This window comes from Aulostomus chinensis, chromosome 15 (assembly GCF_037954235.1).
Source record: "Aulostomus chinensis isolate RoL2024-O1b breed Wild chromosome 15, RoL_Achi_v1.0, whole genome shotgun sequence".
NCBI lineage: Eukaryota > Metazoa > Chordata > Actinopteri > Syngnathiformes > Aulostomidae > Aulostomus > Aulostomus chinensis.
This window is the reverse complement of record NC_141334.1, coordinates 17,652,379-17,675,285: the sequence shown is the minus strand read 5'-3', so window position 1 is coordinate 17,675,285 and position 22,907 is coordinate 17,652,379. Positions and strand designations below refer to the sequence as shown.

Sequence of the window (22,907 nt, the reverse complement as noted above, 5' to 3'; positions counted from 1 at the left end):
ATTTTATCGTGTGAACAAAGAGTTTGGGACTGATTATGTTGCAGCCAGAGACTCCGGCGGACTCTGGGATTTGCTTTTAACTGAACGGGTTTTATTTCTCCACAAGAACACATTGAGATTCCCTGTCGACACAAGTTCCTGCATTTCTTTTTGCCCTAAAAACATTTCAGATTCTAAATGTGTAACATATCTTGTTTTCATAACTTAAAGCTTGAACCAATGAAAATAAATAACTTACCTCAGTTTATTCATGTCCATGGAAAGAGTTTTTAAGATTTGAATGAAAGCACAATTTCCTATTTTGAATGATGCCTTTTCATATATAGATATATGGATTTGATCAAAAGCAGCACGGTGGTGCAGTGGTCAGCACTGTCGCCTCACAGCAAGAAGGTTCCTGGTTCGAGTCCCGGCTCCATCAAAGGATCTTTCTGTGTGAGTCTCCATGTTCTCCCTGTTCCTGTGTGGGTTCTCTCTGGTACTCCAGCTTCCTCCCACAGTCCAAAGACATCAAGAGAGGACGAGGCTGATTGATACTCTAAATTGACCGTAGGTGTGACTGTGAGTGTGAATGGTTGTCTGTCTCTATGTGTTGGTCCTGTGATGGACTGGTGACCTGTCCAGGGTGAACCCCACCTCTCACCTGAAGGCTGCTGGGAGAGACTCCAGCCCCCCCGCGACCCTTAATGTGTAGGAATAAGCGGAAGATGAAAATGGATGGATGGATGGATTTGATTTAACTAAACAAAAAGATGTTAATTTTAAAAATTGTTTCTTATTGAAGATGAATGGATTAAAATGTCCTCCTGGGAAAGAACAGAACATTAAAAATGGATGATGTGTTTTTCAAATATTCAGAGCCCTTCATTTGTTCCCAACAACTTCATTTTTTTTTACATAGACTTGATTACAAATTGATTACATTCATGTATCACATCATCAATCGAAACACAACATTTCATAATAACACAGAAAAAAAGGTTATTTACCGAAACTCTTTTATCTTTCAATGAATACAAGAAAAGAATTTCCTGAAACTGAAATGACTGGAAAAACAACAATTCTTCTGATAGTTGTAAAATCTACAAAATAACCTGACAATGACATGAAAAATTAATCAATCACTGTGAACACACCACGAACACAACTGCTTGATATTCTGTGATTTGAGCCAAAATAAAAAAACACAAATTCAAGACACAAAAGGTTAAAAACCAAACTGAGCAGTTTGAGTCTGAACAGGGGGGTAAAGTTCCGATAGTCAAAGGTGAAGGGTCAGGGTGCTTGAACTCAAACTTGACATTGGAGCCCCACCGTCTGGTGAAGGATCTGGTGGTCACTCAGGTCTCTCAACCTGCTCAAGGCCACTTTGACCATGCAGCCACCTGCTGGTAGGCCATGGCGACACACTTGGAACACCACAGCACATCAGAAACAAAGAAATTACAGTGTGTGTTATTTGACCAGAATAAACTCCATGGATGTCGTCCATTCAAACTGAAGTCTTTAATGGGAAATAACATCTTTCTGTTCTCAGCAGCAATTGAATGGAAGAAGAAGCTGGTGGTCCATCACAGTGCATCAGAGACAAAGCTACTAATTACAGTGTGTTAAAGCTTCCTTCACACACTCACATTGGACTTCCTGTGTTTCAGCAACTGAATTGGATCACAGTTGATAAAAAGAGTGGCTGGGAAACGTGTGTAATGTCCTGAGTCACATCACGCAGAATGACTGTCTGACATGAGGTAATTCACTGTTTTGTAGACAAAGTTGTTCAGATGTGTTTTACTGTGTAAGAGTGATGAAGAGGGAGCCTGGATCTGCACTCCAGGGTCGAGGACGTCAGAGACCGAAGAGAAACTTTACTGGCGTTTATCAAAACCATCAGAGGATCAAGAGAGAGAAAAAGGGACCAAAAAAAGTAAATCAGTTACTGCTTCAACTCCGTTATTTAAAACGCTGCATTACTTCACCAAAACGGTGAGACATCTGTGTCAGAATTTGCTGACTCATCACTGGCAGTGATTTGTCAGTGAAGAAAAATGACAGACGACATCACAGACTGACTTGGCAGGTGACAGCAAAACCTCTGATGTTGTGATGTCATGTATGAGACAACGGATCCAGAAATGCAGGATCAACAGTTCCTCACACAACTTTGAAGGCAACTGATTCAAAGTTTCAACATGTCCAAAGGCAGCAAGAAGAGAGGACCTGGAGGTCCCAATAAAGAATTACTTGATAGGCTGTTTCGTGTTTCAGGTTCAAAAGCCAACACTTCCACTCGACCTGAGAATGAGAATTCCACAAGGTCCACAAAACCTGAGAGCCACGTGAAACAGAAGGTCTTCAAAAGCCTTAAGAAACAGCCTCAGGAAGACAAGTCAGCCAGCGCTGACAGGCCAGGCCTCAAGGACAAGGCTCAAGGCCTGGGAGAACATGTGGGTCCATTAAGCCACACCCACCAGCAACCCACCCCTGACAGAGGGAAGAAAACCGAAGAGGTTTTTGCTGGACAACAGCAGACAATCAAGCCTCAGCTGAAGAATCTGACAGTGAAGCAGTGCCCGGTAATTACTGACCCATACACACACACACACACACACACACACACACACACACACACACACACACACACACACACAAAGAATACAGTTCTTTTTATGTTATTACTGTTAACTTACATTATTTAATTCATTTCAGGATACTGCATTAAATGGCTTCCAGCTGAGCAGCAACAAGCCTGCTATGAAGGACAAGAGCAAAGGATCTGAAAGTCTATCATCCTTAGATGAGTTTGTTCATAATTTGTTTAAGGATGATGAAAAAATAGCAGAACCAGGAAACGGAAAATGGAGTCAGGGTGGCTCAGAGAAGACCCTGACAAACGACAACCCCACAACTGGACCTGGTCAGTCCCCTGCAACCCCTGCAGGGACCCTTCCCCGCCGGAAGACTGTCAGATTTAAGATGGATGATGACAGTGTGTTCGGCCAAGACAAAGAACCAAGACCCAACACCTCCACTCGATCCCTCAACAAAAGAGACCGACTGGAAGAATTCCTTGCCAGCGATGCCAGAGAGTTCCTCCAGGAGACCTCCACACACACGGCCAAACAAACAAAGCCAGAGGTCTCCAGAGGACAAGTGAGAGAGGACGGAGAAGACAAGCTGAATCTGCCAGGGCAGCTGCGCCCGGTAATTCTGACCCATTTACACCCCCATGTTAGCAGACAGACAAAGATACCTGGAGAAAAAGCAACATCCTATTTGTTCTCACTAACATCTCGTTTATTGAAGTGTACTTGAAGTGAAATATACTCGTTACAAATAATATTTATGCAGTCTGTTCAAGCAGTGAGTGTTTATTGTCCTTCTTTAACTTATTTTCAGAATACTGGACGAAGTGGCTCCCAGATGAGCCCCAACAAGCCTGCCACGAACAACCAGAAGGGATCTGAAAGTCTGACAGCTTCAGATGAGTTCATTCATAGTTTATTTAAGGATGAAGAAAAACTGCCAGGAAAATGGAGTCAGGGTGGCTCAGAGAAGACCCTGTCAAATGACAACCCCACAAGTGGACCTGGTCAGTCCCCTGCAACACCTGCAGGGATCGTTCCCCGCCGGAAGACTGTCGGCCAAGACAAAGCACCAAGACACAACACCTCTACTCGATCCCGCAATACAAGACACCGGCTGGAAGAATTCCTTGCCAGCGATGCCGGAGAGTTCCTCCAGGAGACCTCCACACACACGGCCAAACAATCAAAGCCTCTTCCTTTCCTCAACAACCACCAACAACCCAGCCCAACCAATCACGCCTCTCCTGCCACAGGAAAGAACGCCCAGGGAGCAGTTCCAGGACAAAGCTGTTTAAATCTGCAGCAGCTGTTAGAACAACAGCAGCTGATGCAGTCGAAGCTCACGGAACTGACTGAACAGCGACAAGTGGATCAGGCTCGTATCCTCCAGCTGGAGGAACTGGTAAAAGCTCTGCAACTGGAGCGAGACCAGAGCCAGACGTTGCTCCAGAGTGTCCAGCAGCAGCATAGAAAGGACGTAGAAGTCTTGGAAATGACACACAAGGCTAATGTGAAGTGTCTTGAGGAGTCGGCAGCCCAGAGCAACACACAACTGCGTGAGACCTGCAACGATGTCTCCGCCCAGTTGGAAAAAGTGAAAGCTCAGCTGTGTGAAAGTGAGCAGCAGCTTGGAGAAGTGACAGAAGAGTACAGGACAGTGATGCAAGACTGGGCAGAGGAGAAGAGGAAGCTGGCAGAAGACTGGAAGAACTTCCATGCCAAGGAAAAGGAAAGACGCCAGAAGGCTGAACAAGAGGCCAGCAGAGTGGCACAGGAACAAGAGGGACTGAGGCGTCGTGCTGAAGAGCTGAGAGAGAAGGAGATGGTTGTGGCACAGGAGAGAGAGACTCTGAAGCAACAGAGAGAGGAGCTGGACAGACAGAAAGAGAGCGTGACAAACATGGCCCTGGCGGTCATGACAAAAGCCAAGGAGGGGGAGAAACTTAGCCAGGAGGCTGCTGAAATGTATCAGCACGGAGAAGCGCGGCTGAAGGAAGCCGAACGTGCTGAGGCAGCATCTGCGTTGAGGCTGGCACAAATCCAGGCTCGACAAGAGCAAGAGAGGATGAAGGTGAAACCCTCTGCTCACAGGAAACAGTTGCTCGACCTGAAGAAGGAGATCGAGCTTCTGAAAAGTTCCAGCCATGTCCCAAGTCTCAGGAAACCCAGGACCCTGTTTTAGCTGTGAGAGCTTTGGATCAACACCTGCAGCAGGCTCAAGGGTCCTGGTCTGGGAGGCAGCTCAGAGAGACGGACATGGAAAACCTCTTCACTAAAAGGACCAGGTAAGAGATTTTAGGGCTGGACCTGTGAAAGTTTGAATATGTCTGAATGAATAATCTACCTAATTTCCCCCTTTTGGACTGGACTGCTGAGATGTGTATGTGACAACCAGAACAGATCCAGTCTATTATCATTATTAGAAGGTTGTCTTCATGAATTTCCATTGTATTTCATTTCTAAAAAAGGAAGCACCAGTGATGGAGGACTTTCACCAGGCCTTTGTGGAGCTGAGCCCAGCAGACACCTCTTCCTGGGGCTCACAGTCCAACCCAGGATACCAAAGATGGAAGGAGACAACACCTGGCCTGACCTGGCCACATATGAGGGGAACGAAGGGGAGGGGACAAAGTCAGGGCCCCATTTTCTTCATCTTTGACCAGAAGGACAACATGGAACTTTTCATTTGGTGTCCGATTTCCAATAATAGTTCAGTGTTTGTGAATTATGTGAATTTTGTAAATAGTTATTTATTAAAAAAAAAAAACAACCCTGATATTCATCATTTTGTATTGGATTGTTTAATTATAAAGGAGTCATGATGTAATTCCTGTTTTCTACCTTCAAACATATGGAAGTGGTTGTGTTTGTTGATGGGGGTCTATATTCTCAACACAGCTCTGAGTGGTTCGTGCTGATCCAGAGTCAGTATTTATTAGATCAGCTTCTCCACTCCAAAAGATCCTCAGATTTTTTTTTTCACTGAAGAAATGTGATTTAGTAGAAATCACTTGTTTGATCTGAGCCTCAAAACATACATGACATCAATCGTACTCATGAAGTACTGATATCAGTTCAGTTGTTTCTTAAGAATAGAAAACTCTTGAACAGGGGACCTGCATGGATTAAAACCAATCCATGCATCCAACATTTTAATATTTGTGAAACCAATGCAAAGAAAACCAAGCACTTTCCAGGGGATGTCAACGTAACGTGGACGGCGACTGTTTCTGCACTGATGTCTTTTTTTTTGGACACTTTTTGATGTGAAAACATTTTAGACCTTTTGGGTAAAACATGAACTTTGCCTGACACCCACGAATGTATTTGTGAAACTTTTATTCTATTTGTGAAAATGCCAAAGGGGATATTCCTCCATTTCTGTTGTATTCCTAGACCTCATAAAACCAGGTCCAGATGAAAAACCACTGCACCTAGACTTGTCAAATCTGGACTGGATTATCCTGCAGAGGTGGCAGACTCATTAAAAGACAGTCTCTGATTCGTGAAACCTTTATTTGATTTATAAAAATGCAATAAATCACATTTCACTGCTTTTTTCAGCATATTGACCACAGTAGACCAGATCTAGATGAAAAACCACTGCACCCAGACATGTCAAATCTGGACTGGATTATCCTGCAGAGGTGGCAGACTCATAAAAAGAAAGTCTATGATTTGTGAAACCTTTATTTGATTTATGAGATTGCAATAAATCCACATTTTACTGCTTTTTTCCTCATCTGGTCCACATTAGACCAGGTCCAGATGAAAAACCATTGCACCGAGACTTGTCAAATCTGGACTGGATTATCCTGCAGAGGTGGCAGACTCCTAAAAAGACATACTCTGATTTGTGAAACCTTTTTTTGATTTGTGAAAATGCAATAAATCACATTTCACTGCTTTTATCAGCATATAGACCACATGAGACCAGGTCCAGATGAAAAACCACTGCACCTAGACTTGTCAAATCTGGACTGGATTATCCTGCAGAGGTGGCAGACTCATAAAAAGACAGTGTCTGATTCGTGAAACCTGTATTTTATTTGTGAAAATGCAATAAAGGCACATTTTACTGCTTTTTTCAGAATATGGACCAGATTAGACCAGGTCCAGATGAAAAACCACTGCACCTAGACTTGTCAAATCTAGACTGGATTATCCTGCAGAGGTGGCAGACTCATAAAAAGACAGTCTCTGATTTGTCAAACCTTTATTTATTTTTTATTTTTTTGCAATGCCAAAAAAATGGAGCTGGGATCGTCCACATCCTGCTTTTGCTGAATCTGAAAACACTCCATGAAAGCATCCCTGTCTCAGCCATTTTCAAGATTTTTCACTGAACTCTTGAGGTCAACATGAACAAGACTGCAGGCCCTCATTCTGTCCAGACCAAATGACGTCACTTTGACAAAGGAGAAGCATTTTATCGTGTGAACAAAGAGTTTGGGACTGATTATGTTGCAGCCAGAGACTCCGGCGGACTCTGGGATTTGCTTTTAACTGAACGGGTTTTATTTCTCCACAAGAACACATTGAGTTTCCCTGTCGACACAAGTTCCTGCATTTCTTTTTGCCCTAAACACATTTCAGATTATAAATGTGTAACATAACACTGTCGCCTCACAGCAAGAAGGTTCCTGGTTTGAGTCCCGGCTCCATCAAAGGATCTTTCTGTGTGGAGTCTCCATGTTCTCCCTGTTCCTGTGTGGGTTCTCTCTGGTACTCCAGCTTCCTCCCACAGTCCAAAGACATCAAGAGAGGACGAGGCTGATTGATACTCTAAATTGACCGTAGGTGTGACTGTGAGTGTGAATGGTTGTCTGTCTCTATGTGCTGGGCCTGTGATGGACTGGTGACCTGTCCAGGGGGAACCCTGCCTCTCATCTGAAGGCTGCTGGTATAGGCTCCACCCCCCCACGACCCTTACTATAGTAAGGGATAAGCGGAAGACGATGAATGAATGAATGAATGCCAAAAAGGCGCATTTCAGAACAGGTCCAGGTCGAGAACCGGATTTTTCTATCACCCGTCTCTCCATCTTGTTTGGGAGAAACATGTATAGTTCTTCCTTCTCACTTCAAAACAAAAGTAGAAATGTATGTTTCTCTCTTGAGAAACATTCAACACATCTTCAGACAGTGGTCATTTGGAGATGTACCTCCCAACATTAGGATGCGCCCTCACCTTTGCTCCATCGGCCCACGTTCCACCGCTCCCACAGCTTCCGACACTGTCATTTTTCTCACCTCTTGTGGAGCCTTGACTGTTGCCTGTGTTACAACCCCTTTAGCTGTGAGTGTGCTTGGTTTTCATTGGAACAATATGAGGACATGCACAGGGAACCTTTTCTGTCAGTACTCATCAAACTCATGAATCTTTGATGAGTGATCAGTTTGTTGGTTTTCCTAACATCTGCCGTTATTTCAGACCCTGCTCTCCTTTTCCGAGCCACCAGTTGTCCTGTGTTCCCTCCTTTGCTCGCCACCTGACCTCCTGCCTTCCTGCAGACATGATCTTGATTCTACCCCACGATCAAGAGTTTACAATGTAGACCTGCAAGTCATGAGTAGCACACTGCACTGTGTCACCTAGACATACTTTACAAAAAGGAAATTAATTCAGATGTTTGATAGCTTTACTCTTCATTTAGAAAGGTGTGTTACAAGTACATCAATAGCATAACAGCATAATGTTATGTATTATAATGTGAGGCTGCTGCCCCTTGGTTCTGCCCCTCTGTCACAAAGATTGTTCAATAGTTTTTTTAAGAGCTTCTTCCTGCCTGCTTGGACCTTTTAGCCGTTGCGTTTGTTGGTGTCTTGTACAATTCCTTCGAACAAAGTCAACTAAGTTCCTAATACTTAATTTTCATGAGTCTGTGATTCTGCTTTTATGTTGAAGGCAACATTTATAGTTTTCCATCATCTTACTCTCTCCACCTTCTCTTTCTCCTCTGTTCCACATTCCTGCAGTTCTCTCACTTCAATCAATGGATTTGTTATTTCCTATTTTCCTTCGCTCTTTTTTCTGTTCCAATGTGATATCACTCCTCCTTTTATTTTATCATTTTTCTTCGACCACATGTAGTTACTATTTATTAAAGAAAAATGATAGAAAAATGTTGTTTTTTTACGAGAACTCACATCTTGTGGGTTTTTGGGGGCGTAACTTGTCAAGTGTACTGCACTGAAAGATGGAAACTAACAGAAATATATGTGCTTCATAGAACAGGAAATGTAACATCTTCTGAGGTCAAATCTCAACGACCAACACTTCTCTTAATTGTACGATGCACAAGGAACAGGAATACTGTCATTCATGTGTTTATGTTCCTAAATGTAAGTCAAATAGCCACTGACCTTCCTCTGAAAGCCTTATGGTCCGGATATATTTGATCCTGTTGGAGGACACCATGGTGCAGACTTCAGGAGAGAGGGTGTCCCAGCTGTCAAGGAAGTCTGACAGGTCCTTCACAATGCTGTCCAGCTGCATATCATCATCAAAGATGATTGGGACCCACCGGCCTTTCAAAGAAAAGTGGGGCTTCTCATCACTGGAAAGAATGGTCTGAAACATCGGAATTATGGAAATAATGAAACCTCGATGCATGTAATATGAAGTTTATTCTTCTTGGACAGCAAGTCCACAGTGGTGGTCTGAGCCCTGTCTCCAGTCAGCCTGTTTCATCAGTTCCACTGACAGCAACAGAGCAGAATTCCCCAATAGTGGCTCTCTGTCCACAGTGGACAAATGGGGCTTGAAAACTTTAAACAATGAAACTTGCTTTACTCTCAAACTAACAAACTTAACCACTATGGTATCGGAATAAGCGAGTACACAGTGTTTCCTTTGATCATGATAACAAAACCCTGTATCTGAAGAGCACTTTTCCAAACATATTTGCTGTTATGACCTGGCTCAAAGGTCACACAACAAAAGGAGAACGACACCATGGATACGATTTAACAAAGAATAACTTTATTAACCAAATTGGACCAATCAAACCAAATGAGATCAAATCAAAAATAATGCAAACTAAAGTACACACAATATGCAAATGAGTCATCAGTAAGATCAGTAGTGTAGGTGTGCATGTATGAGACTGAGTGTGGGTGCGAGTGTTGAAGGGTGTGGAACGAAGTATAAGATGAAACCAACATAACCAAACTAAAGACTGAGGAACCTGGGGTCCTGTGAGGGAGCAAGCAGAGGGAGGTTAAAAACAGGGTGACCGCAAGGGACCAAATAGGAGACAAAGAAAGACCACGAGAGCAAGAGGGAGCGGCCCATTTAAAGGCAGGCGCCAGGGGTGTTCCAGGTTCCACATTAGGTCCAGCTAAGGAAAAACATTATAGCAACCCCAAGAGGCCCCTAGGGGACATAACACCCCCCACCTTAAGACAGTGTCCCAAGAGGAACACCGCAACAACCCCCCACAGGACAGAAAAAAAAAAATCTAACCACACTAACCTACGTAACAAATATTAACAAAATCACTCACGTACAGCAAAATGAACACGCCATCGTGAACCTATAGACATGAATGTTGTTATTTTATATTGGAAAAGGGAGAGGAAATTCAAGGAAAAATGATAGATGTTCCAGGCACACTTTTGTCTCAGTCCTTGAGGAAAAAAACAACACTACAGACTTAACAATGGACAAGATCACACAAAAATCTGAGGCCTTTTGGAGAAGGGCAAAGCAGTACAGAAAAAAATGGTTGATTTCTTTTCTGCATTGCACTTTGCTCAGTTTCATACCCATGAGCTTAAGCATGTGAGCAGCACAGAGGTGTATCACAGTCATTTGCACTCTTGGCACACCTGAAAACAAAGCTGCAGATACTCCTGAATGCTGACAGGGTTAAACGCCTGAACAACTGCATGGATCAGGGCCCGACTGAAATGAGTTTCAACTTTTTGTGGCTTCAAGTGTTTCCTGAACAGCTTGTAGTCTCGACGCAGGCAAGTCAGCCAGTGTGGAAAGGTTGCAGTACTTTGATCTGAGGTCAGCATTTCTGCCACAGGAACCACAGTTTTAGTTGTAGACTGACATGGTGCACAAACTGCATAGTTCAGTACTGACTGGCTGGAGGGGTGAGGTTTTGCAACTACATTGCCCGTTGCATCCATGTATAACAAACAATTCTTCTTCTTCTGTGGTTCATGAAGAATCTGCAGCTGTGATGCAGAATAAGTGTGAACAACAAAAGGAGACATGGCAACATATTGAATGCCACTTTGTTTCATCTTGGAGCTGGGATTGTCCACATCCTGCTTTTGCTGAATCTGAAAACACTCCATGAAAGCATCCCTGTCTAAGCCATTTTCAAGATTTTTCACTGAACTCTTGAGGTCAGCATGAACAAGACTGCAGGCCCTATTTCTGTTCAGACCAAATGACGTCACTTTGACAAAGGAGAAGCATTTTATCGTGTGAACAAAGAGTTTGGGACTGATTATGTTGCAGCCAGAGACTCCGGCGGACTCTGGGATTTGCTTTTAACTGAACGGGTTTTATTTCTCCACAAGAACACATTGAGTTTCCCTGTCGACACAAGTTCCTGCATTTCTTTTTGCCCTAAAAACATTTCAGATTCTAAATGTGTAACATATCTTGTTTTCATAACTTAAAGCTTGAACCAATGAAAATAAATAACTTACCTCAGTTTATTCATGTCCATGGAAAGAGTTTTTAAGATTTGAATGAAAGCACAATTTCCTATTTTGAATGATGCCTTTTCATATATAGATATATGGATTTGATCAAAAGCAGCACGTTAGTGCAGTGGTCAGCACTGTCGCCTCACAGCAAGAAGGTTCCTGGTTCGAGTCCCGGCTCCATCACAGGATCTTTCTGTGTGGAGTCTCCATGTTCTCCCTGTTCCTGTGTGGGTTCTCTCTGGTACTCCAGCTTCCTCCCACAGTCCAAAGACATCAAGAGGGGACGAGGCTGATTGATACTCTAAATTGACCGTAGGTGTGACTGAGAGTGTGAATGGTTGTCTGTCTCTAAGTGTTGGTCCTGTGATGGACTGGTGACCTGTCCAGGGTGAACCCCACCTCTCACCTCAAGGCTGCTGGGAGAGGCTCCAGCCCCCCCGCGACCCTTAATGTGTAGGAATAAGCGGAAGATGACGATGGATGAAAATGGATGAATGGATGGATTTGATTGAACTAAACAAAAAGATGTTAATTTTAAAAATTGTTTCTTATTGAAGATGAATGGATTAAAATGTCCTCCTGGGAAAGAACAGAACATTAAAAATGGATGATGTGTTTTTCAAATATTCAGAGCCCTTCATTTGTTCCCAACAACTTCATTTTTTTTTACATAGACTTGATTACAAATTGATTACATTCATGTATCACATCATCAATCGAAACACAACATTTCATAATAACACAGAAAAAAAGGTTATTTACCGAAACTCTTTTATCTTTCAATGAATACAAGAAAAGAATTTCCTGAAACTGAAATGACTGGAAAAACAACAATTCTTCTGATAGTTGTAAAATCTACAAAATAACCTGACAATGACATGAAAAATTAATCAATCACTGTGAACACACCACGAACACAACTGCTTGATATTCTGTGATTTGAGCCAAAATAAAAAAACACAAATTCAAGACACAAAAGGTTAAAAACCAAACTGAGCAGTTTGAGTCTGAACAGGGGGGTAAAGTTCCGATAGTCAAAGGTGAAGGGTCAGGGTGCTTGAACTCAAACTTGACATTGGAGCCCCACCGTCTGGTGAAGGATCTGGTGGTCACTCAGGTCTCTCAACCTGCTCAAGGCCACTTTGACTATGCAGCCACCTGCTGGTACGCCATGGCGACACACTTGGAACACCACAGCACATCAGAAACAAAGAAATTACAGTGTGTGTTATTTGACCAGAATAAACTCCATGGATGTCGTCTATTCAAACTAAAGTCTTTAATGGGAAATAACATCTTTCTGTTCACAGCAGCAATTGAATGGAAGAAGAAGCTGGTGGTCCATCACAGTGCATCAGAGACAAAGCTACTAATTACAGTGTGTTAAAGCTTCCTTCACACACTCACATTGGACTTCCTGTGTTTCAGCAACTGAATTGGATCACAGTTGATAAAAAGAGTGGCTGGGAAACGTGTGTAATGTCCTGAGTTACATCACGCAGAATGACTGTCTGACGTGAGGTAATTCACTGTTTTGTAGACAAAGTTGTTCAGATGTGTTTTACTGTGTAAGAGTGATGAAGAGGGAGCCTGGATCTGCACTCCAGGGTCGAGGACGTCAGAGACCGAAGAGAAACTTTACTGGCGTTTATCAAAACCATCAGAGGATCAAGAGAGAGAAAAAGGGACCAAAAAAAGTAAATCAGTTACTGCTTCAACTCCGTTATTTAAAACGCTGCATTACTTCACCAAAACGGTGAGACATCTGTGTCAGAATTTGCTGACTCATCACTGGCAGTGATTTGTCAGTGAAGAAAAATGACAGACGACATCACAGACTGACTTGGCAGGTGACAGCAAAACCTCTGATGTTGTGATGTCATGTATGAGACAACGGATCCAGAAATGCAGGATCAACAGTTCCTCACACAACTTTGAAGGCAACTGATTCAAAGTTTCAACATGTCCAAAGGCAGCAAGAAGAGAGGACCTGGAGGTCCCAATAAAGAATTACTTGATAGGCTGTTTCGTGTTTCAGGTTCAAAAGCCAACACTTCCACTCGACCTGAGAATGAGAATTCCACAAGGTCCACAAAACCTGAAAGCCACGTGAAACAGAAGGTCTTCAAAAGCCTTAAGAAACAGCCTCAGGAAGACAAGTCAGCCAGCGCTGACAGGCCAGGCCTCAAGGACAAGGCTCAAGGCCTGGGAGAACATGTGGGTCCATTAATCCACACCCACCAGCAACCCACCCCTGACAGAGGGAAGAAAACCGAAGAGGTTTTTGCTGGACAACAGCAGACAATCAAGCCTCAGCTGAAGAATCTGACAGTGAAGCAGTGCCCGGTAAATACTGACCCATACACACACACACACACACACACACACACACACACACACACACACACACACACACACACAAAGAATACAGTTCTTTTTATGTTATTCCTGTTTACTTAGGTTATCTGATTCATTTCAGGATACTGCATTAAATGGCTTCCAGCTGAGCAGCAACAAGCCTGCTATGAAGGACAAGAACAAAGGATCTGAAAGTCTATCATCCTTAGATGAGTTTGTTCATAATTTGTTTAAGGATGAAAAAATAGCAGAACCAGGAAACGGAAAATGGAGTCAGGGTGGCTCAGAGAAGACCCTGACAAACGACAACCCCACAACTGGACCTGGTCAGTCCCCTGCAACCCCTGCAGGGACCCTTCCCCGCCGGAAGACTGTCAGATTTAAGATGGATGATGACAGTGTGTTCGGCCAAGACAAAGAACCAAGACCAAACACCTCCACTCGATCCCTCAACAAAAGAGACCGACTGGAAGAATTCCTTGCCAGCGATGCCAGAGAGTTCCTCCAGGAGACCTCCACACACACGGCCAAACAAACAAAGCCAGAGGTCTCCAGAGGACAAGTGAGAGAGGACGGAGAAGACAAGCTGAATCTGCCAGGGCAGCTGCGCCCGGTAATTCTGACCCATTTACACCCCCATGTTAGCAGACAGACAAAGATACCTGGAGAAAAAGCAACATCCTATTTGTTCTCGCTAACATCTCGTTTATTGAAGTGTACTTTAAGTGAAATATACTCGTTACAAATAATATTTATGCAGTCTGTTCAAGCAGTGAGTGTTTATTGTCCTTCTTTAACTTATTTTCAGAATACTGGACGAAGTGGCTTCCAGATGAGCCCCAACAAGCCTGCTACGAACAACCAGAAGGGATCTGAAAGTCTGACAGCTTCAGATGAGTTCATTCATAGTTTATTTAAGGATGAAGAAAAACTGCCAGGAAAATGGAGTCAGGGTGGCTCAGAGAAGACTCTGTCAAATGACAACCCCACAACTGGACCTGGTCAGTCCCCTGCTACCCCTGCAGGGATCGTTCCCCGCCGGAAGACTGTCGGCCAAGACAAAGAACCAAGACACAACACCTCTACTCGATCCCGCAATACAAGACACCGGCTGGAAGAATTCCTTGCCAGTGATGCCGGAGAGTTCCTCCAGGAGACCTCCACACACACGGCCAAACAAACAAAGCCAGAGGTCTCCAGAGGACAAGTGAGAGAGGACGGAGAAGACAAGCTGAATCTGCCAGGGCAGCTGCGCCCGGTAATTCTGACCCATTTACACCCCCATGTTAGCAGACAGACAAAGATACCTGGAGAAAAAGCAACATTCTATTTGTTCTCGCTAACATCTCGTTTATTGAAGTGTACTTTAAGTGAAATATACTCGTTACAAATAATATTTATGCAGTCTGTTCAAGCAGTGAGTGTTTATTGTCCTTCTTTAACTTGTTTTCAGAATACTGGACGAAGTGGCTTCCAGATGAGCCCCAACAAGCCTGCTACGAACAACCAGAAGGGATCTGAAAGTCTGACAGCTTCAGATGAGTTCATTCATAGTTTATTTAAGGATGAAGAAAAACTGCCAGGAAAATGGAGTCAGGGTGGCTCAGAGAAGACCCTGTCAAATGACAACCCCACAAGTGGACCTGGTCAGTCCCCTGCTACCCCTGCAGGGATCGTTCCCCGCCGGAAGACTGTCGGCCAAGACAAAGCACCAAGACACAACACCTCTACTCGATCCCGCAATACAAGACACCGGCTGGAAGAATTCCTTGCCAGCGATGCCGGAGAGTTCCTCCAGGAGACCTCCACACACACGGCCAAACAAACAAAGCCTCTTCCTTTCCTCAACAACCACCAACAACCCAGCCCAACCAATCACGCCTCTCCTGCCACAGGAAAGAACGCCCAGGGAGCAGTTCCAGGACAAAGCTGTTTAAATCTGCAGCAGCTGTTAGAACAACAGCAGCTGATGCAGTCGAAGCTCACGGAACTGACTGAACAGCGACAAGTGGATCAGGCTCGTATCCTCCAGCTGGAGGAACTGGTAAAAGCTCTGCAACTGGAGCGAGACCAGAGCCAGACGTTGCTCCAGAGTGTCCAGCAGCAGCATAGAAAGGACGTAGAAGTCTTGGAAATGACACACAAGGCTAATGTGAAGTGTCTTGAGGAGTCGGCAGCCCAGAGCAACACACAACTGCGTGAGACCTGCAACGATGTCTCCGCCCAGTTGGAAAAAGTGAAAGCTCAGCTGTGTGAAAGTGAGCAGCAGCTTGGAGAAGTGACAGCAGAGTACAGGACAGTGATGCAAGACTGGGCAGAGGAGAAGAGGAAGCTGGCAGAAGACTGGAAGAACTTCCATGCCAAGGAAAAGGAAAGACGTCAGAAGGCTGAACAAGAGGCCAGCAGAGTGGCACAGGAACAAGAGGGACTGAGGCGTCGTGCTGAAGAGCTGAGAGAGAAGGAGATGGTTGTGGCACAGGAGAGAGAGACTCTGAAGCAACAGAGAGAGGAGCTGGACAGAGAGAAAGAGAGCGTGACAAACATGGCCCTGGAGGTCATGAAAAAAGCCAAGGAGGGGGAGAAACTTAGCCAGGAGGCTGCTGAAATGTATCAGCACGGAGAAGCGCGGCTGAAGGAAGCCGAACGTGCTGAGGCAGCATCTGCGTTGAGGCTGGCACAAATCCAGGCTCGACAAGAGCAAGAGAGGATGAAGGTGAAACCCTCTGCTCACAGGAAACAGTTGCTCGACCTGAAGAAGGAGATTGAGCTTCTGAAAAGTTCCAGCCATGTCCCAAGTCTCAGGAAACCCAGGACCCTGTTTTAGCTGTGAGAGCTTTGGCTCAACACCTGCAGCAGGCTCAAGGGTCCTGGTCTGGGAGGCAGCTCAGAGAGACGGACATGGAAAACCTCTTCACTAAAAGGACCAGGTAAGAGATTTTAGGGCTGGACCTGTGAAAGTTTGAATATGTCTGAATGAATAATCTACCTAATTTCCCCCTTTTGGACTGGACTGCTGAGATGTGTATGTGACAACCAGAACAGATCCAGTCTATTATCATTATTAGAAGGTTGTCTTCATGAATTTCCATTGTATTTCATTTCTAAAAAAGGAAGCACCAGTGATGGAGGACTTTCACCAGGCCTTTGTGGAGCTGAGCCCAGCAGACACCTCTTCCTGGGGCTCACAGTCCAACCCAGGATACCAAAGATGGAGCCAGACAACACCTGGCCTGACCTGGCCACATATGAGGGGAACGAAGGGGAGGGGACAAAGTCAGGGCCCCATTTTCTTCATCTTTGACCAGAAGGACAACATGGAACTTTTCATTTGGTGTCCGATGTCCATTAATAGTTCAGTGTTTGTGAATGTATGTGAATTTTGTAAATTGTTATTTATTAAAAAAAAACAACCCTGATATTCATCATTTTGTATTGGATTGTTTAATTATAAAGGAGTCATGATGTAATTCCTGTTTTCTACCTTCAAACATATGGAAGTGGTTGTGTTTGTTGATGGGGGTCTATATTCTCAACACAGCTCTGAGTGGTTCGTGCTGATCCAGAGTCAGTATTTATTAGATCAGCTTCTCCACTCCAAAAGATCCTCAGATCTTTTTTTTCACTGAAGAAATGTGATTTAGTAGAAATCACTTGTTTGATATGAGCCTCAAAACATACATGACATCAATCGTACTCATGAAGTACTGATATCAGTTCAGTTGTTTCTTAAGAATAGAAAACTCTTGAACAGGGGACCTGCATGGATCAAAACCAATCCATGCATCCAACATTTTAATATTTGTGAAACCAATGCAAAGAAAACCAAGCACTTTCAAGGGGATGTGAACGTAACGTGGACGGCGACTGTTTCTGCACTGATGTCTGTTTTTTTGGACACTTTTTGATGTGAAAACATTTTAGACCTTTTGGGTAAAACATGAACTTTGCCTGACACCCACGAATGTATTTGTGAAACTTTTATTCTATTTGTGAAAATGCCAAAGGGGATATTCCTCCATTTCTGTTGTATTCCTAGACCTCATAAAACCAGGTCCAGATGAAAAACCACTGCACCTAGACTTGTCAAATCTGGACTGGATTATCCTGCAGAGGTGGCAGACTCATAAAAAGACAGTCTCTGATTCGTGAAACCTTTATTTGATTTATAAAAATGCAATAAAATCACATTTCACTGTTTTTGTCAGCATATTGACCACAGTAGACCAGATCTAGATGAAAAACCACTGAACCCAGACTTGTCAAATCTGGACTGGATTATCCTGCAGAGGTGGCAGACTCATTAAAAGACAGTCTCTGATTCGTGAAACCTTTATTTGATGTGTGAAAATGCAATAAAATCACATTTCACTGCTTTTTTTAGGCATATAGACCACATTAGACCAGATCTAGATGAAAAACCACTGAACCCAGACTTGTCAAATCTGGACTGGATTATCCTGCAGAGGTGGCAGACTCATAAAAAGAAAGTCTATGATTTGTGAAACCTTTATTTGATTTATGAGATTGCAATAAATCCACATTTTACTGCTTTTTTCCTCATCTGGTCCAAATTAGACCACGTCCAGATGAAAACCACTGCACCTAGACTTGTCAAATCTGGACTGGATTATCCTGCAGAGGTGGCAGACTCATAAAAAGACAGTCTCTGATTCGTGAAACCTTTATTTGTGAAAATGCAAGAAAGTCACATTTCACTGCTTTTTTTCCTCATCTAGTCTCCGTTAGACCAGGTCCAGATGAAAAACCACTGCACCTAGACTTTTCAAATCAGGACTGGATTATCCTGCAGAGGTGGTAGACAAATATAAAGACAGTTTCTGATTTGTGAAACCTGTATTTGATTTTTGAAAATGCAATAAATCCACATTTTACTGCTTTTTTTCCTCATCTAGTCCACATTAGACCAGGTCCAGATGAAAAACCACTGCACCTAGACTTGTCAAATTTGGACTGGATTATCCTGCAGAGGTGGTAGACAAATATAAAGACAGTCTCTGATTCGTGAAACCTTTATTTGATTTGTGAAAATGCAAAATCACATTTCACTGCTTTTTCTTTCATCTGGTAGGGTTGCGTCTCTTACCCGTACAATTTAGAGAATGACTCATCTCCACAGATCATGTTCTGATAATATGAACACGTTGAAGCATCCCGCAGCAGGAGCCAACGACCTGAGCCTTTGATTTGAGGGTTGTTACAGTGTTTTTTCTGTTTGCTTCTGCTTCTTCATTTGATACGTAGTTACAGTTACCTTGGTTTTGGCTGCATGACATCACAGGCTTCCAGACTCCTAAGTGTCCTCTTTAAGTTAACAGTGCACTAAACATTTTGAAGAATAAAACTTTTTGGGGCGATCCATAATGACCCGTACTTCTTTTTCTTTTCTTTTTTAAGACATAAAATAACTTGGACAAACAATTTAATTAGCACTTGGATTATTGGGGGGGGGGGGGGGGGGGGGAATTAAATATGTGTGGGTGCAGCCCCTCGGCAGAATCCTGGGTGCTATGGTCGCGTATATATGCGTGTATATGCTATGGTCGCGTATATATATATATATATATATATATATATATATATATATATATATATATATATATATATATATATATATATATTAGTGGTGTCAACAATAATCGATTCGGCGATGCATCGTAATGCGGGGCATGGCCGATTCAGCATCGATGCGGCAATGTGCCTGAATCGATTATGTCGCTATTTGTTTTCGGGCCTCGAGAGAACAATAAAGTTGTCAAGTTTCAATTACTTCAGGTGGCATTTCCGGAGCAACGTCGCGATGTAGCCACATGCTCAGCGGCGGCGCTAGCTAGCGCAACAGCAGCACTGTAAGCATGGCTGAAGCGCGGAGAGATGACCGCGAAAGGCAGGTGATTAAAAACGCACCCAAAATTTGGAAAGCGGACATATGGGCACACTTCGGATTCTATTAAGTTGATGGGAAACTAGACAAGACTTATGCGGTGTGTAAAACCTGCCACATGAAGATTAAGCACGTTGGAAATACAACTAACTTCACGAACCATGTTGATCGTTGGCATATATATATATATATATATATATATATATATATATACACACAGTATCTATATATATATACAGTATATATGTATTTATATATATATATATATATATATATATATATATACAGTATATATGTATATATATGTGTGTGTATTCACACATATACATGGCATATATATGGTAATGAAAGGGGGGGGCACAGAAAAATTCAATATTTGATAAATACTGACAGCACTCAGATAAATACTGATCAGCCCCTCCCTGCAAAAAAAAGTTTGCATGTGAGCACTGTTTTCTACTCCAAGTTACCATTATAAATGCATGTTTCTTTCATTACTAAGGCTTCAAAATGAAGAAATTAAGAAGAGGTCAGAGACACGGCCTTCCAGATTTATGGACAGAGTCAGGAGGACAGGACCAAATCCTCACTGAACTGTCAGCTTTTGAAAATCTTACTTAAAAGATACATTGGAATCACCCCAGGTGGGAAATGTGGGCAGGAAAAATATTCAAGGACAAGAATTAAAAAAAAGAAATGGCTGTACACTGTATGGCACAGTGACGGAAGGTTCATTAGAACAAGGGTGTTGTTGAGGCAGAAAGAAAGGAATACATGTACTTCTCAATACTATGAAAATGATCAGTGTGATACAAGGGAGCACAAGCAGTTGGTATGAACAGAAAGTGACTCTGGTGAAAAGGCAACTGAGGAAAAAAAGAGGGTGAGGAAACAAGTGACAGACTCTGAGATGAAGGAAAGACTTGAAGAAAATTAACAAGAAGATGAAGAAAAAAGGGGCTGCACGGTGGTGCAGTGGTCAGCACTGTGGCCTCACAGCAAGAAGGTTCCGGGTTCGAGTCCCGGCTCCAGCACGGGATCTTTCTGTGTGGAGTCTCCATGTTCTCCCTGTTCCTGCGTGGGTTCTCTCTGGTACTCCAGCTTCCTCCCACAGTCCAAAAACATGCAATTGGGGACGGGGCTGATTGATACTCTAAATTGACTGTAGGTGTGACTGTGAGTGTGAATGGTTGTTCGTCTCTCTGTGTTGGCCCTGCGATGGACTGGCGACCTGTCCAGGGTGAACCCCGCCTCTCGCCCGTTGACGCTGGGATAGGCTCCACCCCCCGAGACCTTTAATGTGTAGGAATAAGCGGAAGATGACGATGGATGAATGGATGAGGAAAAAAGATACACAGAGTCTGAGATGAAGGACAGACTTGAAGAAAATTAACAGGAAGATGAGGAAAAAAGACAGAGTCTGAGATGAAGGACAGACTTGAAGAAAAGGAACAGTATGAAACTGAAGCAGTTCAAGAGGAGACCCATGTGGATCCCAGTGTTGTAAAAAGCATCAATAATGACGGTGCCTGTTAGTCGAGATGTTGTGAATCCACTGGAAATGGAGGAAGGCATAAAGAAAACACACGAAGAAACAATGGTTGTGACTGAAACCAGTGGAGATGAAATGTCTGAGTGCATTCAAACTGACAGCATTTTGTTTGTGGATGACACCTTATTTTGTATTTGTTGACGGCCAAATGATCCTAATGAGCCGTCTGCCCAATGGAGCCTGCAAAGACTGGTGTCACCCTGTTTGTGTTGGCTTCCAAAGTATTCAAGACATTGCTGCCATATCCCCATGGCACTGTCCTTCATGTACCACAGATACCCAAACCTCAGAGTTTGGAGATAAGGACCAGGTGAAGAGACGGTTATCTTTTGGAAAAGAATTGCCCTCTTGCCCGCAAGAGTTCACTGTAAGCCTGACAAGAACGGAGTGGGCAGCAATTCAGCCAGCTGACAGAGGAGGACACAGAAGACTGATGTTATGAGCCACAAAATAGGCTCTGTAAACAAGTTTGGTGTCCTGTCCTTCAAGACTAATAAATAAAATGCAGTCCAAGTCCAAAAACTGAAAGTGTCTGTTGGAGGGGTAAGGCTGTCTGCAAGTTTTCTGGTTGTACAACTTACTTCCTGTCCATAGAAGAAGACCCTGATGATACAGAAGGTGATATACCTGTAAATGTCAACGTCCAGGGAACAATTAAACACAGTTGCCATGAACAACACACCCGACACTGTCGCCTACCTGAACGCCTCACACTCAAAGGACTGCCTGGTCAATGGTCTCCCATGCTGGTCCATACAAAGCAACTGGTATCCACGGATGAAGACAAACTTCTAGCAGGAAATCTAAATGATGTGAAGTCTGTCCCAGTGCTACAAAAGATCCATCCATCCATTGTCTTCCACTTATTCCTATTAAGGGTAAATTCTTGTGGCTAAACACCATTGGGCGCTTCAAAGGGACCTCATGGGATGCGTATGGACAGAGGAAGACATGGTTGCACGTCCTCTTGAATTCCTCACGACAGCAGAAATCCTGCAACGGTGCAAGAATGCAGCTTGTCCTGTCGTGAGAAGAAGAGTCAACTGTGTTGACGTGGTGTAAGGATTTTTTTAATCTGGAGAATTAAAATGTATACATGTGTTTTGTAAATCAAATGACTGGACTTAATTTATTCTAAAACACCAAATACAGTCCTCATATGTTAACAAATATAGAGACTGGTCATATTTAATGTCATCTACATAGCTTACAAGCGTTTTGTTTATTTGTTTCAAGGTGTGAGGACTTCCCTACTCTACAGGTGGATATTGACAGGTGGATGACTGCATCCCTTCCAGCTCCTTGTAAAAGGTCATTCTCCAGTCTGCAAACTGGTGTTTCATTCCTACAAATCCTTCTCAAATGCAGTTCCACAGATCTACTCCCTATTAATCAGTTTACTAGTGTTTATTCTGTTCTACCTTTCATCTCAACAGAGGTCCTGTCCCGTGCACTGAAAGGACAGTGCAGCGTGTCTTTGTGAATGGACAGCCATGTCTTCTACTGGTCTCAGTGATACACAAAGACAAGCTCAGTCACAAGCTGCATCCTACAACTTTGTCACTCCTGGTGACAATTCTTGGTGGGAAGTAAGTACTGGAAAGACTTTAAAGTTTACTGTGTCACACTTAGGATTATATTAGTATTATATACAATAATTTATTGTCACTGGTTTGACTTATTTATGTATTTATTTTTGTTATGTTTGAATTAATTTGTGACTGTTCATCCCATTTTTCCACTCTACTCTCACCATCCACAAAGGTTCGAGCCAGCTGCAGTGACGTACCGTCTGGGAACAAGAAATCCCTTTGTGGCATTCCACAAACAAGGCCCTG

The 22,907-nt window shown here is 43.3% G+C and overlaps 2 protein-coding genes across 5 annotated transcripts; both read left to right on the top strand.

Moving 5' to 3' along the window:
* Nucleotides 1-2,065: 2,065 nt before the first annotated feature.
* LOC147249003 (uncharacterized) lies at nt 2,066-6,029 on the top strand. Of its 2 annotated transcripts, XR_015109264.1 has the most exons (4): nt 2,066-2,573; nt 2,707-3,201; nt 3,397-4,870; nt 5,054-6,029. XR_015109264.1 is itself a non-coding variant. In XM_086179124.1 (3 exons), the coding sequence occupies exons 1-3, from the start codon at nt 2,190-2,192 to the stop codon at nt 4,765-4,767; spliced, it is 2,250 nt and encodes a 749-aa protein (XP_086035250.1). In that variant the 5' UTR covers nt 2,066-2,189; the 3' UTR covers nt 4,768-6,029. The 2 variants fall into 2 exon arrangements, 1 of the variants encoding a protein (XP_086035250.1); XM_086179124.1 differs by having other exon boundaries at nt 3,397-6,029.
* A 7,067-nt stretch (nt 6,030-13,096) lies between these two features.
* Nucleotides 13,097-16,879, top strand: LOC147249002 (uncharacterized). 3 transcript variants are annotated; one of them, XR_015109268.1, is made up of 4 exons: nt 13,097-13,603; nt 13,737-14,873; nt 15,069-16,542; nt 16,726-16,860. XR_015109268.1 is itself a non-coding variant. In XM_086179165.1 (4 exons), the coding sequence occupies exons 1-4, from the start codon at nt 13,220-13,222 to the stop codon at nt 16,437-16,439; spliced, it is 2,697 nt and encodes an 898-aa protein (XP_086035291.1). In that variant the 5' UTR covers nt 13,099-13,219; the 3' UTR covers nt 16,440-16,877. The 3 variants fall into 3 exon arrangements, 2 of the variants coding, with proteins under 2 accessions (XP_086035290.1, XP_086035291.1); XM_086179165.1 differs by having other exon boundaries at nt 13,099-13,603; nt 13,737-14,228; nt 14,424-14,873; nt 15,069-16,877; XM_086179164.1 differs by having other exon boundaries at nt 15,069-16,879.
* Nucleotides 16,880-22,907: the final 6,028 nt, after the last annotated feature.